The following is a 20,000-nucleotide window of genomic DNA, read 5'->3' on the forward strand; positions in this document are numbered from 1 at the left end:
GTTAGGGAAAGGTTCCCTGTTGTTAAATCCATGCATGGAGCCCTGCTGTGCTAGGGTTAGGGTTAGGGAAGGTTCCCTGTATTAAATCCATGCATGGAGCCTGCTGTGCTAGGGTTAGGGTTAGGGAAAGGTTCCCTGTTGTTAAATCCATGCATGGAGCCTGCTGTGCTAGGGTTAGGGTTAGGGAAAGGTTCCCTGTTATTAAATCCATGCATGGAGCCTGCTGTGCTAGGGTTAGGGTTAGGGGAAAGGTTCCCTGTTATTAAATCCATGCATGGAGCCTGCTGTGCTAGGGTTAGGGTTAGGGAAGGTTCCCTGTTATTAAATCCATGCATGGAGCCTGCTGTGCTAGGGTTAGGGTTAGGGAAAGGTTCCCTGTTAGATAAATCCATGCATGGAGCCCACTGTGCTAGGGTTAGGGTTAGGGAAAGGTTCCCTGTTAAATCCATGCATGGAGCCTGCTGTGCTAGGGTTAGGTTAGGGGAAGGTTCCCTGTTAAATCATGCATGGAGCCTGCTGTGCTAGGGTTAGGGTTAGGGAAAGGTTCCCTGTTATTAAGTCCATGCATGGAGCCTGCTGTGCTAGGGTTAGGGTTAGGGAAAGGTTCCCTGTTATTAAGTCCATGCATGGAGCCTGCTGTGCTAGAGTGTGTTCTTGTGTAAGTGTTCTTGAGTAAAGTGGACCTCCTAACGACTCCCTTTGAGCAGGTTGGTGTCTTGTGCGATTCCCCCCCCCCCCCCTACATTGTGTGTGTGTGTGTGTGTGTGTGTGTGTGCGTGTGCGTGTGCGTGTGCGTGTGCGTGTGCGTGTGCGTGCGTGTGTGTGTGTGTGTGTGTGTGTGTGTGTGTGTGTGTGTGTGTGTGTGTGTGTGTGTGTGTGTGTGTGTGTGTGTGTGTGTGTGTGTGTGTGTGTGTGTGAGAGAATGGGCGTGTGTGTGCATGTAATGCACATTGTAAAGCGTTATGGATAAAGGCACAATATAAATGCGCCATTTGTCATTTTTACATTAAAATGTAAATGTTACATTCTTGGCGTTTTAGTGGACAGCCTTTTGCCCAAAATGATTTACAACGGGCGGCGCATTAGGAGATAACCATGACAATAGACAACTCTCTCTCTCTCTCCTCTCTCTCTCTCTCTCTCTCTCTCGCTCTCTCGCTCTCTCGCTCTCTCGCTCTCTCTCTCGCTCTCGCTCTCGCTCTCGCTCTCGCTCTCGCTCTCGCTCTCGCTCTCGCTCTCGCTCTCGCTCTCGCTCTCTCTCTCTCTCTTCTCTCTCTGTGTCTCTCTCTCTCTCCCCTCCCCTCCCCTGCATTTCATGGTCCAGAATCCCATTAGAGGCTAGATTACACACTGTAATGGATGTACAGTGCTGTTACATTGCCACTTGTGCTTGAGTTGTTCCCTGTGTGTGTGTGCGTGTACGTGTGTGCGTGTACGTGTGTGTGCGCGCGTGCGTGTGCTTACGTTTCCCCACGGAGGAGTCACGAGCCGCACGGCACCAATAAAACACACTGCCTGGCCTGTGGGCGATGTCTCTGGGACGGGAGACGATCTCTCTGGGATGGGAGACGATGTCACCACTCTGCACCCAGGGAGTTGTTGATGTGCCCTTTGTGATTTTGAATTCCCAGCGGCCATGTTTGAGCCTATCTCTGTTACCACCTGGGCGGGGGGGGGGGGGGGGGGGGGTGGGGGGGGGGGGGGGGGGGGGGGGGGGGGGGGGGGCGTGTGGGAAAGCTTATTGGAGAGTATAGTGAGGTATGCACCGATGTGGAGATTCATGGCCGATACCTACAGTATGTTCAGAATAATTATTTAGCCGATATACTGAAACTGATATTTCATATTTGTATTAGGGCCGGGACTAATTGCGATTAATTGCGATTAATTAACTACAGAAAAATGTAACGCGTTTTAATCGCACTATTTCTTTCACCGCGGAACGTTGTCACTGGACAGTTTTCAGACGGACCTGCGCACCAAGTGTCCGTGTCCTCTTCAGACAATAACACCACCAGACAGTTCACCAGACTGGGGGGAAGCCGCTGAGATCACTTTGCTTATTACCCCTAATTATTATTACCCCTATTACTACAAAAACAATGTTTTATTGCTTAAACTTATGTATTCACTATTCATTGATTCACTAGTATACCAAAATCCATTTAAAAAAATTGCTTTCTCACTGTTCTCGGGTCAAATAATGGATATGCGATTAAAATGCGATTAATCTAGATTAATTAATCGCAAAGCCTCTGATTAATTAGATTAATTTTTTTAATCGAGTCCCTGCTCTAATTTGTATATTTAGTTTTTGTTGAGGGAAGTCTGGAGTTATCTGATGGAGCTGTCACGACCTGACGTTCGGATAAGCAGTTGAAGATGGATGATGGATCGACAGTTTTGGGTTTTATTTCCCCCTTTTGTGCCAGGAAAAACAAATAAATTACCGTTCAGAATCTGCAGCTTGGTCCCAACTTTCTGAACGGGCACCCATTTTGGTGTTAGCATCATGTTATGCTTTAGCTATTGAAAAATAGCAGATCTACAAGCTCATATCGCGCCACACCGAGTGGCGCGATACGAGCTTGTAGGTCTGCTATTTTTTGAACAATTGAAGAACGACAGACATTTTTTTAAATCTGATCTCAGGTCAGAATGGGTCAATCAGACCAGTGTGTGTCCAGCGGAAACCTCGTATGAATCTGATCTCAGGTCAGGTTAATCTCAATAAACACTATTGACCGGTCTCCTGCAGGGCTCTGTAGTCTATAGTCCTCCCTCCCGTTTTCACACTACACTTTCTTTGCCGAAAATAACCGATCTACAAGCTCAAAGCTCTGTCTATTTTCGCTGAATGTTTGTTCGCCATAGGCCTACTATACGCTAGGGGGTTCATTAACCCATTCTGACCTGAGATCAGATTCATACGAGGTTTCCACTGGACACACACTGGTCTGATTAACCCATTCTGACCTGAGATCAGATTCTAAAAATGTCAGTCGTTCTTCGATTTTTCAAAAAATAGCAGACCTACAAGCTCGTATCGCGCCACTCGGTGGCGCGATATGAGCTTGTAGATCTGCTATTTTTAAATAGCTAAAGCATAACATGATGCTAACACCAAAATGGGTGCCCGGTCAGAATGGATTAATTCATAATGGTTGAGTTATTCTTATTTCAGTCATTATATGCGTTTTCTCTCTCTCTCTCTCTCTCTCACAAGGCCAATATTGACTTTTCCAATCTTGAACATCAGTAAAGATAAAAGGAGAAAATTTGCACGTCTGTGTTGATTTCAGTTATAACTAGAAAAAGTGCCCTACTGGGCACTTTTTCTAACCCTAACCCTATCCACCAGGATGAGCAAATGTGAAAAATTCCAGGCAAAGGTTTTTCCTTGGCCTCTAGGGAGTTGGCATACAAAGTTATCCACAGATCCGTGCAGTTAGAGGTAAAAACACTTTTCGGCCAGTTATAGCGCCACCTTGAGGCTGAGTTGAAATTGTTCATGTGGCATTTCGTCCTCGGCCTAGTGGGAATGTGGGTGCACAATTTCACGGAAATCACGCGATGTGTTCATGATTTGCAGCATTTTGTTTGAAACTGAGCACTCCTGTGAACTTTGGAAGCCAATCTTAACCAATCAGGATGGAGTCTGAGAAATCTGAAAGACCGGTTTGGTTGAATGGCTCTAGAGAGACTGTGTACCAATTTGCGTGATGTTTGGACAAAATCTGTAGGTGTACTGTGCAAAAACTTGTTTTGCACAAAGCGGCCGCCTGGTGGCGCTATAATAGGCCGTTCTGGAAAGTTTGGGGCAGAGGTTCATCGTTGGCATCCAGGGAGTGTGTGTGCAAAATGTGGCATCGACCGTGTTAACGGTGGCCGAGATTAGCTGGTCACGGACGGACACACACACACGGACGGACGGACGGACGGAGTGCAAAACATACTCTCTCCCCATGCCTTCAGCCTGGTGGAGACAATAAAACATACTCTCTCCCCATGCCTTCAGCCTGGTGGAGACAATAAAACATACTCTCTCCCCATGCCTTCAGCCTGGTGGAGACAATAAAACATACTCTCTCCCCATGCCTTCAGCCTGGTGGAGACAATAAAACATACTCTCTCTCCATGCCTTCGGCCTGGTGGAGACAATAAAACATACTCTCTCCCCATGCCTTCGGCCTGGTGGAGACAATAAAACATACTCTCTCCCCATGCCTTCGGCCTGGTGGAGACAATAAAACATACTCTCTCCCCATGCCTTCAGCCTGGTGGAGACAATAAAACATACTCTCTCCCCATGCCTTCAGCCTGGTGGAGACAATAAAACATACTCTCTCCCCACATGCCTTCGGCCTGGTGGAGACAATAAAACATACTCTCTCCCCACATGCCTTCGGCCTGGTGGAGACAATAAAACATACTCTCTCCCCATGCCTTCGGCCTGGTGGAGACAATAAAACATACTCTCTCCCCATGCCTTCGGCCTGGTGGAGACAATAAAACATACTCTCTCCCCATGCCTTCGGCCTGGTGGAGACAATAAAACATACTCTCTCCCCATGCCTTCGGCCTGGTGGAGACAATAAAACATACTCTCTCCCCATGCCTTCAGCCTGGTGGAGACAATAAAACATACTCTCTCCCCATGCCTTCGGCCTGGTGGAGACAATAAAACATACTCTCTCCCCATGCCTTCGGCCTGGTGGAGACAATAAAACATACTCTCTCCCCATGCCTTCGGCCTGGTGGAGACAATAAAACATACTCTCCCCACATGCCTTCGGCCTGGTGGAGACAATAAAACATACTCTCTCCCCATGCCTTCGGCCTGGTGGAGACAATAAAACATACTCTCTCCCCATGCCTTCGGCCTGGTGGAGACAATAAAACATACTCTCTCCCCATGCCTTCGGCCTGGTGGAGACAATAAAACATACTCTCTCCCCATGCCTTCAGCCTGGTGGAGACAATAAAACATACTCTCTCCCCATGCCTTCGGCCTGGTGGAGACAATAAAACATACTCTCTCCCCATGCCTTCGGCCTGGTGGAGACAATAAAACATACTCTCTCCCCATGCCTTCGGCCTGGTGGAGACAATAAAACATACTCTCTCCCCATGCCTTCGGCCTGGTGGAGACAATAAAGTCTATTACCCTCGGGGCTGTCCACAGATAACGCTGCTGTCGATGGGCCCAGAAAAACCTCTCATCTCCATATTCTAATGTTTCCTCTTTGTTCCTCCGTGAATCAACGCCCTATACTCCCCCCCCCCCCCCCCCCCCCGCTCCCTCAGGTCCAGTGAAGCTAACCTCCTGAAGGTCCGCAAGGCCAAGTACCGTACCTGGGGGGACAGACAGGGCCTTTTATGTTTCTGCCCCCAAACTCTGGAATGAACTCCCCAACCATCTCAGAGCTGCTCCCTCTCTCTCCTCTCCTTCAAAACCTCACTCAAAACACACCTCTTCAGAATAGCCTTCCCCAGTTGAGGCCTCGTTTACCTTTTTATCTTTTTTAACCCTGTATCTGTTATGTTTTAGCTTTGATCTTTTTTTCTTAATAAAGTCTGTTCCTGGTGTTCTCATGTAAAGCGCTTTGGGTATTTAGAAAAGCGCTATATAAATCTGAGCTATTATTATTATTATGTACTCGATACACACTACAGCGTCACACCAAAGTAGCAGATCTATACTTTAACAAGCTTGAGCTTGTAGATCTGCTACTTTTGCCGTGTTTTCCTTTGAACACGGAGACGTAACAGTAACAGATCGGGACATATGAGGTTTCCCAGCCGACAGAGGCGATGGTGATAAGGACCTGTACGTTGATAACAGTCCAGACAAAAAGCACCGTCTGCAGAAGAAGAGTGCAGCGTGAGAGTGCTATATAGCCATTAGCACGGTAAGGTGCTGCTATCTGTTGTCTCTGGCTGTGTGTGTGTGTGTGTGTGTGTGTGTGCGTGTGCGTGTGCGCGTGTGCGTGTGCGTGTGCGTGTGTGTGTGTGTGTGTGTGTGCGTGTGCGTGTGCGTGTGCGTGTGCGTGCGTGCGTGCATGTGCGTGTGCGTGTGCGTGTGTGTGACGTACTCCACCAGACACTTCGGCCAGTGGTGGAAAAAGTATTCACGTTTAATTCATTTATATATATATATTTTTTTTTTTACTTACGTAAAAGTATCAATGCTGCAAATGTAGAAAGTAAAAGTCTGGAATTAAATTAAATTACTTGAGTAAAAGCATTGGTATCAAAATGTACTTGTAACAGGGGGTCTCGCTGGCTCTCTCCAGCAAAACAGTGAAAATTACCATGTGCAGGTGTGTTGGTTTCAATTAGCCCTTCTCTAAACCCCACCCCAAAACGGGATTGCCCAATGCCAATCCAAGTAGTTTAGCAACCGTTGCTATTAGGGCCGGGACTAATTGCGATTAATTTAGATTAATTAACTACAGAAAAATTTATCGCGATTAACTACAGATAAATTAATCGCACCTTTGTTTTCACCGCGGAACGTTTCTCACTGGGCGCTTTTCTATAGTACTGAAAACTGGAAATAATAAAAAGTCACCCCATTTTGTGTTGCCTAGAACTGGAGGTCTGACAAAAAACAGTAACAATATGAAGTAAGTACAGCTTTGTGATGTCACTGAGATGTACTTGTTACTGTTACTATTTTTTTTTTCAGACCTCCAGTTCTAGGCAACACAGAATGGGGTGACTTTTATTATTATTTCCACAACAGGTATATTAATGACAGTAAAATGTTGAAAATGAGTGGTATCCTGTAGTCACTGTGTGTGTGTGTGTGTGTGTGTGTGTGTGTGTGTGTGTGTGTGTGTGTGTGTGTGTGTGTGTGTGTGTGTGTGTGTGTGTGTGTGTGTGTGTGTGTGTGTGTGTGCGCGTTAGACCATTGCATTAGACCATGCAGCATGGTCTCCACCTCCCATGGTTACTGATACGGTGCTCTACGGCCGGGCACCGGTCCAGTCTTGGTATAATTGGCCCTCTCTAAGATGTAATTTCTGTCTACTTTCTCTCTCCGTGCCGCAGAGGAGAGCTGTGAAGAGGTCAGGTTCCACATCTTATAATGAAGATACGTGGGTTAGAAATGGATCAAATGATCCTTTAAAGTATACCACGGTATGGATCAAATGGATCAAATGATCCTTTAAAGTATACCACGGTATGGATCAAATGGATCAAATGGATCAAATGATCCTTTAAAGTATTAAAGTATTAAAGTATTAAAGTATTTAAAGTATACCACGGTATGTCGGATCAATCCATCCAGACCCGGAGCACCCGGATTGATCATCCAAATAAGCTCGCTCTGAAAATGCATGTGAGCGAGCGCTTTTCAGTATAACCGCTTTGTGTGTGTGTGTGTGTGTGTGTGTGTGTGCGTGTGTGCGTGCGTGTGTGTGTGTGCGTGTGTGCGTGTGTGTGTGTGTGTGTGCGTGCGTGTGCGTGTGCGTGTGCGTGTGCGTGTGTGTGTGTGTGCGTGTGCGTGTGCACACATTTGAAAGACTGCTAGACATTAAGCTAGCAGCGCGGAACAGAGTGAGCAGCAGCTTGATGTCCCCCAGAGGAGAGCACTAAGCTAAGGGCGAGGCGCTAGGGCAGCGTTTTTCACTGAACTCCAGGGACCGAACAACAACTGGTACCTGATCCACCGAACGCTGATCCAGGGGAGGGAAGGCAGTAGCCTAGTGAAGAAGTACTTCAATGTTTTACTTATTGTACTTAAGTAGAAAGTACTTAACCCATTCTGACCTGAGATCAGATTCATACGAGGTTTTCCACTGGACACACACTGGTCTGATGAACCCATTCTGACCTGAGATCAGATTCTAAAAATGTCAGTCGTTCTTCGATTTTTCAAAAATAGCAGACCTACAAGCTCGTATCGCGCCACTCGGTGGCGCGATACGAGCTTGTAGATCTGCTATTTTTCAATAGCTAAAGCATAACATGATGCTGACACCAAAATGGGTGCCCGGTCAGAATGGGTTAAAGGAGTGTAGTTCACCCAAAACATGACTTATTTTCTATCAATTACACACCCCATGGAGCCTTTAGAAGTATCATTACTATATAAAAAAAAGAAAAATATTTTACAAGTAAAAGTTCTATTATTCCAAATATGACGTGAGTGAAAGTACAAAGGTGCATCAAACTACTGTATACGTACAGGGACAATTTAAAAGTATGGTAAAAAACAAACACAGTTGAAGAAGTAAAGTCAACCATGCACATTGTAATAAAGTATACCTGAGCAAATATGCAAGATGAAAGTTTTTAATTGATGCATGTACAAAAATGTTGATGACACGTTTAATCACAGTTTTGGTGGGCCCTGGCTCGGCAGTCACACATGGCTGTAAGCAGATGGCTTAGTGGACTGCTTGAACACTTCTCTCAGACCCCTTTTCCACCGGTTGGTTCCCAGTGGGAACCGGTTCAGTTCTTTTTGGTTTTTAGTGCATGAGCCAGAGCTCCAAAATTGCTATGTTAAATTGTTTATAGGATCAATACAAGTAAATTAATACATGATAACCCTTCCACAGTAGTAGCTTTTTCATATTTTCGATTATTTTGCATATTTTCCTACATGTCTCATTTGCATATTTAAAAATGTAATTTTTTTAATACAATAGATCATTGTCTTCATGTAAGTACTCAATTGGGGAAGTTTCACGGTGATAACAATCTAATATAGGTATGGTTTTGCCCACTCAATTAATAATTAACGTTTCAATTTTGGAGCTTTGGCTCATGGACTAAAAACCAAAAAGAACTGAACCGGTTCCCACTGGGAACCAACCGGTGGAAAAGGGGCCTCAGAGAGAGAGAGAGATGAGGGGACTGGCTCCTTTCAGTCACCCATAAGTATGGGCACAGGACAGTGTTGATTTTGATAGCAAATTTAGGTTTATTTTTTGTCATATTCTTTTGAATAAAACCTTAGTCATGTTTTAGTCATTTGAAATGTTTTACCTTTAGTCTAGTTTTAGTCGACTAAATATCATAACATTTTATAGTCTACTAAATCTCCAGCTTAGTACACCACATTTATTTTGGCAGGCGGCATGCTGAAAATAGCAGAGCGCGATAAAACATAACATGTTCTTTTAGTTCTACTGGATCTCCTCTATAGTCCCACCCTAACATTTTGGTCTACTTTTTTATCTGTTGACGAAAGTGTCAATATATTAGTTTTAGTTTTAGTGGATCTCTTACTAGTTATCAGAGGGAGGTAATGGTGAATCCTGCCTGACCTCTAAGCACATAATATATGGGTTTTTACACTGCTGTGGGGGGGGGGGAGATTGGGATTAACCCATTCTGAACGGGCACCCATTTTGGTGTCAGCATCATGTTATGCTTTAGCTATTTAAAAATAGCAGATCTACAAGCTCGTATCGCGCCACCGAGTGGCGCGATACGAGCTTGTAGGTCTGCTATTTTTGAAAAATCGAAGACACTTTTAGAATCTGATCTCAGGTCAGAATGGGTTAATAATGAAACTGTCAGGATGTAATAGACATTTTTAGAATCTGATCTCAGGTCAGAATGGATTAACACAACGCCCTTGACCGGTGGGTCCTGCTATCACCAGTGAACCGAACCGCTTGGCTTCAGTTCTAACCTGGAATTCGGGGAGTATAAAAATAGGTCAAGGGGATGTTTGAGGCTGAGGCTCCACCAGACACTTATTAATCTAAATTAATCGCAATTAGTCCTGGCCCTAATATACATGCATTTGTTTGGAATGAAAGGGGGGGCGAGAGAGAGAGAGAGAGAGAGAGAGAGAGAGAGAGAGAGAGAGAGAGAGAGAGAGAGAGCACACTTGCATTTGCAACAATGAACTTACATGCATAATAATATAAACAATTTGTATAGAGCACCGAAGTCCTGACGTAACTCGCTCATCCCGACGATTCCCCTGGTTCACGGAAGTAGTTTCTCTATGGAGAATAACATGGGGTGATCTTAATATCGTCTACTATAAGCGTTGTGGTCCAAAAATAAACAAGCTGTCTCGGCGTTATTGTCAGGGAGGTGTCTCTGTATCGTTTGCAACAGTCAGTCACTCATATATGATACAGTCTGCTTCTAGCGAAAATCTAACTAATTCAGCAGCAGTAACATTAGCGTTTTCTCTCAGTCAGTTGATTCTTCATATCCATATGAGTGAAGCGGCCGGGATGACATGTTTATTTTTCAAACACAGTTCTTATATGAATCAATCTAAAACTCCTCCTATGGTGATTTCAATGCAACTAAACAAATACATGAACCTGGGGACTGACGCCCTCTACTGAAAGTGACGTCAGACTTCGATGCTCTATAACATTATGTATAGCACTCTATAGTGTATACTCATAGTTTCATTATGATCGTTGTTGACAATCTCTATGTGATTGATGAATTACCATGTGTTCTTGCTTACTGTAAGGCAATCTGGATTAGGCAGTGTACTGTACAGTACGTGTGCTGGGTAGGTGGGGTTGGGCGGGTTCTGGCCTGCCTGTGTGTGGCTGTGATTCACCCAGCGGGAACACAACCAGAATGGAGTCATTACTGCCTGGGTGACCCGTCAGTGTCAGCAGCCAGCCAGCCAGCCTGGGCAGTGGAGCCGGGGACAAGGGTGTCCCTCTGGAATGAGAGAGAGAGAGAGAGAGAGAGAGAGAGAGAGAGAGGCGACGTGGTGGTAGCCCATTAAAACAGGAACATCATATTTACAGCCAGGTTTGATGCACTCTGTTGGAGGTGTGTGTGTGTGTGTGTGTGTGTGTGTGTGTGTGTGTGTGTGTGTGTGTGTGTGTGTGTGTGTGTGTGTGTGTGTGTGTGTGTGTGTGTGTGTGTGTGTGTGTGTGTGTGTGTGTGTGTGTGTGTGTGTGTGTGTGTGAACTACATTAACCGTTGTAACTACCACCGTTAATGTAGTGAGTGCAGATTTGAGATGCATTTGCAATAACCTCTGTGGACTGTGTGCTTCAACATGATCGCAAGCTTGCATACAACAAGGCACTGTTCATCTATGCCTGTTCAGTATACCAACAAGGCACTGTTCATCTATGCCTGTTCAGTATACCAACAAGGCACTGTTCATCTATGCCTGTTCAGTATACCAACAAGGCCCTGTTCATCTATGCCTGTTCAGTATACCAACAAGGCACTGTTCATCTATGCCTGTTCAGTATACCAACAAGGCACTGTTCATCTATACCTGTTCAGTATACCAACAAGGCACTGTTCATCTATGCCTGTTCAGTATACCAACAAGGCACTGTTCATCTATGCCTGTTCAGTATACCAACAACAAGGCACTGTTCATCTATACCTGTTCAGTATACCAACAAGGCACTGTTCATCTATACCTGTTCAGTATACCAACAAGGCACTGTTCATCTATATACCTGTTCAGTATACCAACAAGGCACTGTTCATCTATATACCTGTTCAGTATACCAACAAGGCACTGTTCATCTATACCTGTTCAGTATACCAACAAGGCACTGTTCATCTATATACCTGTTCAGTATACCAACAAGGCACTGTTCATCTATACCTGTTCAGTATACCAACAAGGCACTGTTCATCTATACCTGTTCAGTATACCAACAAGGCACTGTTCATCTATGCCTGTTCAGTATACCAACAAGGCACTGTTCATCTATACCTGTTCAGTATACTAACAAGGCACTGTTCATCTATGCCTGTTCAGTATACCAACAAGGCACTGTTCATCTATGCCTGTTCAGTATACCAACAAGGCACTGTTCATCTATACCTGTTCAGTATACCAACAAGGCACTGTTCATCTATACCTGTTCAGTATACCAACAAGGCACTGTTCATCTATGCCTGTTCAGTATACCAACAAGGCACTGTTCATCTATGCCTGTTCAGTATACCAACAAGGCACTGTTCATCTATACCTGTTCAGTATACCAACAAGGCACTGTTCATCTATGCCTGTTCAGTATACCAACAAGGCACTGTTCATCTATGCCTGTTCAGTATACCAACAAGGCACTGTTCATCTATATACCTGTTCAGTATACCAACAAGGCACTGTTCATCTATACCTGTTCAGTATACCAACAAGGCACTGTTCATCTATGCCTGTTCAGTATACCAACATCCGGTGCTGCGTGGTGGCCATTCCCATGAGCAGCTAGCGGGAGGAGAGGCGTTGAACCTGGCCTTCTATTGGTGTGTCTGTCCGCTGTCATAACAACAGTGGGTGGATTTTGGGCCCCTGGGATCAGCCACGCTGTGGAGAACGATATGACACCGGGTGGGGCGGGTGGCAATGCAGGAGTGGATCTGGACATTGTTTCTTCTGGTGGTCCAGCCTGCGACATACCCGCCCGTGGACTGGTTGTTGGAGGGGGTTTTGAACTCTTAGGATGCCTACAGTACTCCTTGTGCCCATGGAATGCTGGGTGACATGACATGCTTGCTGTATCGTGACTGAGGACATAATACCTTGATTTTGTTGATGTAACTTTACTGCAACTGAACTATTTATGTCCTCATATGCAATTGCCTCTGTGTGGACATAAATAAATTGTTAAAGTGTGTGTGTGTGTGTGTGTGTGTGTGTGTGTGTGTGTGTGTGTGTGTGTGTGTGGCCTCATAGCCTCAAGTCTGCGAATCTCAGTGAGGTTAATTACTTTTATTCTCCTCACCTCTCCTCTCTCTTGTAAACGGACCTTGCATGTTGCTATATTGACCGATTCTGGCATGCACCTTAGTTTAGACTTGGATATAGATTTGTATTTTATTGTATTCACGCAGTTCCACTTTGAACTCAGATTACATTTACATAACATCTGGAGAGCCTCTATAGAGACTGTAGTGTATAGCTGCTGTGTTGGTTTTGGCGCTAAATGAACTTCACATGCATTTTTCCGTAACTGCTATGACTGACAAATGAAGTTGAACCTTGACCATCTCCCCATAGCAACGCAACACGCACTAATGAGTTGAACCCAGAGCCACTGGAGGTTCTTGAGCCAACTCTATTTCAGTGGATGTACATAGCTGTTCTGTTCTGTTTCTTAGCCTCGCATGCTTCTTTACCTCTTACTTACTCCATTCTTCACCTTTTGAGCAATTGATTCATGGATCGTATCCATCTGATAATTACAAGCGACAGCAACCCATCCAGCAGCAGAGCATTGTGTTCCTTCCAGTCCTCTTGGCTTTAGCTAGAACATTCCGTTCCCTTCCCCATTCTCACTATACTCTGCCTCAAAAGGCTTGAGTTGTACTTAGTATTTGCTTTGTGTCCAGGTAGCTCAGTCGATAGAGCTCTTCCTTTGGACCCTAAGTTCATGATGGGTTGGAGCTCGGGCACCGCCAACTCAGCGTCTGAGTCTCACGGCTTGGGTCTGATGGTGGGTGTGGCGCTCCACCTCAGCATCCATCTCCCAGGGGTCTATCGCATTGTAACAGAGATAGACTCCATCTCCCAGGGGTCTATAGGGCATTGTAACAGAGATAGACTCCATCTCCCAGGGGTCTATAGGGCATTGTAACAGAGATAGACTCCATCTCCCAGGGGTCTATAGGGCATTGTAACAGAGATAGACTCCATCTCCCAGGGGTCTATAGGGCATTGTAACAGAGATAGACTCCATCTCCCAGGGGTCTATAGGGCATTGTAACAGAGATGGACTCCATCTCCCAGGGGTCTATAGGGCATTGTAACAGAGATGGACTCCATCTCCCAGGGGTCTATAGGGCATTGTAACAGAGATAGACTCCATCTCCCAGGGGTCTATAGGGCATTGTAACAGAGATGGACTCCATCTCCCAGGGGTCTATAGGGCATTGTAACAGAGATAGACTCCATCTCCCAGGGGTCTATATGGCATTGTAACAGAGACAGACTCCATCTCCCAGGGGTCTATAGTGCATTGTAACAGAGATAGACTCCATCTCCCAGGGGTCTATAGGGCATTGTAACAGAGATAGACTCCATCTCCCAGGGGTCTATAGGGCATTGTAACAGAGATGGACTCCATCTCCCAGGGGTCTATAGGGCATTGTAACAGAGATAGACTCCATCTCCCAGGGGTCTATAGGGCATTGTAACAGAGATAGACTCCATCTCCCAGGGGTCTATAGGGCATTGTAACAGAGATGGACTCCATCTCCCAGGGGTCTATAGGGCATTGTAACAGAGATGGACTCCATCTCCCAGGGGTCTATAGGGCATTGTAACAGAGATAGACTCCATCTCCCAGGGGTCTATAGGGCATTGTAACAGAGATGGACTCCATCTCCCAGGGGTCTATAGGGCATTGTAACAGAGATAGACTCCATCTCCCAGGGGTCTATATGGCATTGTAACAGAGACAGACTCCATCTCCCAGGGGTCTATAGTGCATTGTAACAGAGATAGACTCCATCTCCCAGGGGTCTATAGGGCATTGTAACAGAGATAGACTCCATCTCCCAGGGGTCTATAGGGCATTGTAACAGAGATGGACTCCATCTCCCAGGGGTCTATAGGGCATTGTAACAGAGATAGACTCCATCTCCCAGGGGTCTATAGGGCATTGTAACAGAGATAGACTCCATCTCCCAGGGGTCTATAGGGCATTGTAACAGAGATAGACTCCATCTCCCAGGGGTCTATAGGGCATTGTAACAGAGATAGACTCCATCTCCCAGGGGTCTATAGGGCATTGTAACAGAGATAGACTCCATCTCCCAGGGGTCTAGCTTAAGCCCGACACACACCGCCTGCGACCGCCGCGGTACAGTATTGCCGTGCGCCATAGCCGCACGGCAACACCAAAAGGACGCGGCGCGCTACCATGCGGCTGGGGAGTTTTGTTGACTATTCCATTGCCACGCCCACGGATAGCCGGGTGGAGGCCGCGCGGTAACGCCTGGAAAATAGAACAGCGGTGCATCGGCGCGGCAGGCGAGGCGTGACCGCGTGCCAGCGCGCATCGGACGCAGCCGGTGTGCGATAGGTTCATTGAAAATAATGGAGGCGGCTGTGTCCGCCGCGCGGCGACGCGCGGGGGACGCAGCCGGTGTGTGGTGGGCTTTATTGTATCGGTGACAGACTCGCGCTTGTTGCGGTTACCGGCTGATACCGACAATAGGCACTCCCAGTCCCGAGTCTCCCGACCTGTGCGGGCATCACGCACCAGAATTGGCCGATCTGCAAGCTCACAATGCGTTGCATATACTGTACATGTGTGACATGCTGTATAAGCTTGTAGAGCTGGGTATAAAATAAATCACCAGTTTTTTGCCCATGCCTTCTTCCTCACCGCAGCCGTCCGTGACCCTTTCAGCTTTCACGGCAGTCAGATGCTAAAGTTAAAGGTTTTTTTTTTTCATCGATCTTCTGCTAAAACTCTCCTCCCCGACTTCACCCCAGGAACTCGTGTACTGTAGGCTCCTCTGATGAAACCCAGAGCATCAAAGACGCTGACCGTCTGCCAAGGTCAATGAAACTATAGCATGGTTCTGACTGTGAAAAGAGGTTCTGTTCAGTCTCAGAGCTTTCAGTGTAATACAAGAAATTCTTTATCCAGACATTCAATTCATCGATGTGGCCTTTTTTCTCTCTCTCTTCTCACACAAATATATCCCATTCTGACCTGAGATCAGATTCATACGAGGTTTCCACTGGACACACACTGGTCTGATTAACCCATTCTGACCTGAGATCAGATTCTAAAAAAATGTCAGTCGTTCTTTGATTTTTCAAAAATAGCAGACCTACAAGCTCGTATCGCGCCACTCGGTGGCGCGATACGAGCTTGTAGATCTGCTATTTTTCAATAGCTAAAGCATAACATGATGCTGACACCAAAATGGGTGCCCGGTCAGAATGGGATAAATGATTCAGAGACCCTGGGATGTTTTTCCCTATTGTTCCTAATACATACATCTATCTATGTCTGTATATATCGCTGCTGTCGGGCAGAAACCCTGTATATCCGTGTTTTCGACCTAGTATGTTTTACGTTTTCGTCGTCCTTCATCTATAGGCCACAGCAGTGTCGCTATACAAAAGTTGTATGGAAAATAGCCGAACTGCAAGCTCACAAAGCAGCGTATCGTGATGCATTGTGAGCTTGCAGAAACTTGTGTTTTTTGCTATTTTTGCAGATCAGGGTCCCAGAGATTAAGAAAATATATTTATTATTATTGTTTGGGGGTCTATAGCGCATATTATTATACAACTGTGCATGGGTAGCTGAACTTTACGAGGAAAAACAAAAGTGTTACAAAATCTAGATGAGAGGTTTCTGCCTGGCAGCAACGATGTAAGGAGCAGTAGAGCTTTTCTTTTTGTTTGTTTTAGCAGTTTATGGTTTATTGCTTATTTGCCCATTAGCTACTACCTTAGTAGCAGCTACTGTTTTTCTTAGTGCTTGTCAGAATGGCTTTAACCCATTCTGAACGGGCACCCATTTTGGTGTCAGCATCATGTCATGCTTTAGCTATTTGAAAAATAGCAGATCTACAAGCTCGCGATACGAGCTTGTAGGTCTGCTATTTTTGAAAAAATCGAAGAACGACTGACATTTTTAAAATCTGATCTCAGGTCAGAATGGGTTGATCAGACCAGTGTGTGTCCAGTGGAAACCTCGTATGAATCTGATCTCAGGTCAGAATGGGTTAACACAGCCCCATGTGGTTGAGCAACGCCTGCGGGCCTTCCCTCCGCGGTGTGTCTTTGAGTCGATCGAACGGTTGGGGAAAACGAATCTCTGGCACTTAGCTATACCGTTATATAGTATATCGGGGTGGTGGAGAGGTTAAGACTTAACCCATTCTGACCTGAGATCAGATTCATACAAGGTTTCCGCCGGACACACACTGGTCTGATGAACCCATTCTGACCTGAGATCAGATTCTAAAAATGTCAGTCGCTCTTCGATTTTTCAAAAAATAGCAGACCTACAAGCTCATATCGCACCACTCGGTGGCGCGATATGAGCTTGTAGATCTGCTATTTTTAAATAGCTAAAGCACAACATGATGCTGACACCAAAATGCGTGCCCGTTCAGAATGGGTTAAGGGTGTTTATTGGAATGAGAAAACATACACATTTGCGTTAATTTGTGTTGTTCTGTGTCAGCACTTCGGGGGCTGTCGTATTGTGAAAATAAAAGTGTAAAAAAAGAAAATACTATTCACAAAAAACAGAAGACATACATTTACTTTGCAAAAGCCAAAGTCTGCCTGTCTGCTATTTTCCCCACAATACGTACGGATTTCACTAGTGAGACAAAGCTGTAGCCCACACACACACACACACACACACACACACACACACACACACACACACACACACACACACACACACACACACGCTCATCATTATAATAAGTGTGTTTTCTCTGGTTCTCTTACAGATGCCGGTTCAGGATCAGGAGACGATGGTAAGACCAGTTTCCCTCTGCATGCTCTGTGTGTGCGTGTGTGTGCGTGTGCGTGTGCGTGTGTGTGTGCGTGTGCGCGTGCGTGTATGCGTATGCGTCGCCGTGTGTGTGCGTGCGATCAGAAATGAAGAAGTGTCATTAACACCACACACGTGTTGATCCAGTGGCGTGTCGGAAGTGTGGAATAATTTGCAGTGAATATTTGTGACTTTTGACACACCAAACAAGTTATACTTTCACTACACTGTTTTGTTTTGTTTTCACAAATTAATGCAAAAACACAAACGTCTGATCTGCTAGTGTGAAGAACTTTCCCTTGTGGATGGATAAACCATCCTTGCGTGCATGCTAGGTTCCTTGTTAGTAACAATGAATGCCATGCCATGCAAATACAGGCAGGAACAGGCAATTACAGACTGTGAATCCTGATGAAATGCATTGACAAGCCCCTACAACCTGAGCAGTGTCTTTGCGTGCCGTGGTGCCCATATAGCATGCGGGGGGGGGGGGTCCTTTGATTGGCCCAGGGACCTGCATGGCGGGGGTTAATCCGTCCATATACTGTATATACAACATGCTATCTAAATAACGTAATGCACATTTTTGCTCGAGGAAAAAGCAAATCGAAATAACAAAAAAAACTTGAACTCAAAGTGACTCAAATTTTGCATCAGCGGAGTCCAGGAAGGAGAATAGCCCCCACAGGAAGGAGAATAGCCCCCACAGGAAGGAGAATAGCCCCCACAGGAAGGAGAATAGCCCCCACAGGAAGGAGAATAGCCCCCACAGGAAGGAGAATAGCCCCCACAGGAAGGAGAATAGCCCCCACAGGAAGGAGAATAGCCCCCACAGGAAGGAGAATAGCCCCCACAGGAAGGAGAATAGCCCCCACAGGAAGGAGAATAGCCCCCACAGGAAGGAGAATAGCCCCCACAGGAAGGAGAATAGCCCCCACAGGAAGGAGAATAGCCCCCACAGGAAGGAGAATAGCCCCCACAGGAAGGAGAATAGCCCCCACAGGAAGGAGAATAGCCCCCACAGGAAGGAGAATAGCCCCCATTGTTCCTGCTGTGACTCGGTCACTTCCTGCCTCGGCGAGCCGACGCTCATTATCATATATTATTCCTGCGAGAACGCATTCCGTTCCGCTATCCTTCCTCCCTTATCGCGGTCCTCCCCTCCCTCCATCCATCCCTCCATCACCGGGCCCTCCGTTATCACAAACATACACACACACACACACACACACACACACACACACACACACACACACACACACACACACACACGCGCGCGCACGCGTTATCAAGCGCTGCCTTCTGTTTCCTCTGCTCTGCTCTTATCTTGTTTATGTCATTCTCTCCGGATGTTTATTTATTTTTCCTCCCCCTGTTCCTTTTCCTATCTCTATCTCCCTCGGGTTGACCTCTGACCCCACTGACCCATTTCATTTCTATCTCTGTCTCCCTCGGGTTGACCTCTGACCCCACTGACCCATTGTATTCCTATCTCTATCTACCTCGGGTTGACCTCTGACCCCACTGACCCATTGTATTCCTATCTCTATCTCCCTCGGGTTGACCTCTGACCCCACTGACCCATTTCATTTCTATCTCTATCTCCCTCGGGTTGACCTCTGACCCCACTGACCCATTTCATTTCTATCTCTATCTCCCTCGGGTTGACCTCTGACCCCACTGACCCATTTCATTTCTATCTCTATCTCCCTCGGGTTGACCTCTGACCCCACTGACCCATTTCATTTCTATCTCTATCTCCCTCGGGTTGACCTCTGACCCCACTGACCCATTTCATTTCTATCTCTGTCTCCCTCGGGTTGACCTCTGACCCCACTGACCCATTGTATTCCTATCTCTATCTACCTCGGGTTGACCTCTGACCCCACTGACCCATTGTATTCCTATCTCTATCTCCCTCGGGTTGACCTCTGACCCATTTCATTTCTATCTCTATCTCCCTCGGGTTGACCTCTGACCCCACTGACCCATTTCATTTCTATCTCTATCTCCCTCGGGTTGACCTCTGACCCCACTGACCCATTTCATTTCTATCTCTATCTCCCTCGGGTTGACCTCTGACCCCACTGACCCCGCTGACCCCACTGACCCATTTCATTTCCGTCCGTCCGTCCGTCTGTTTGGGGGAACCCTAAGACTCGCTCTTTTCACTCCTTTTGTGTGACGCTCTTGTACGACAAAGTAGGCCTTTAAAGGGATTGTGACATTTAAAACACATTTTTGTAGATTTTTTGGCTTTTTTGGCTTTTCTTGACATCAATGTCACCAAAAAAAACGAAGTTTGAACATTCAGTGTATTCTCTGCTTTCTGGACTTATGTGAATAATTATGCAAAAATGTCTCATCTGGTTGGACGGCAGAGATATACGTAGATCTCCGCTAAAGCTCCGCCCCCTCCCCTCTGCTCCCTGCCTAGTGCCTACCCACTCTTCTCCGCTTCCTCATTGTGATCACGACTTTGTTTCTTTGTAATACTTACTAATAATGGCTTCTAGAGAAAAATCAATCTGCTCTGTTGTT

General features: G+C 46.1%; 1 protein-coding gene across 1 annotated transcript in view; it reads left to right on the forward strand.

The window, feature by feature from the left end:
• tmeff2a (transmembrane protein with EGF-like and two follistatin-like domains 2a) overlaps positions 1 to 20,000 on the forward strand; it is a gene marked incomplete at both ends in the record, with an annotated part of 244,960 nt that overhangs the window by 119,783 nt on the left and 105,177 nt on the right. The window contains 1 exon segment of the mRNA XM_083776070.1: positions 17,416 to 17,442. Within this exon segment, the coding sequence (XP_083632196.1) occupies positions 17,416 to 17,442 (27 nt within the window).

Source organism: Protomyctophum parallelum (genome assembly GCF_964188405.1).
Source record: "Protomyctophum parallelum genome assembly, chromosome: 11".
Classification (NCBI taxonomy): Eukaryota; Metazoa; Chordata; class Actinopteri; order Myctophiformes; family Myctophidae; genus Protomyctophum; species Protomyctophum parallelum.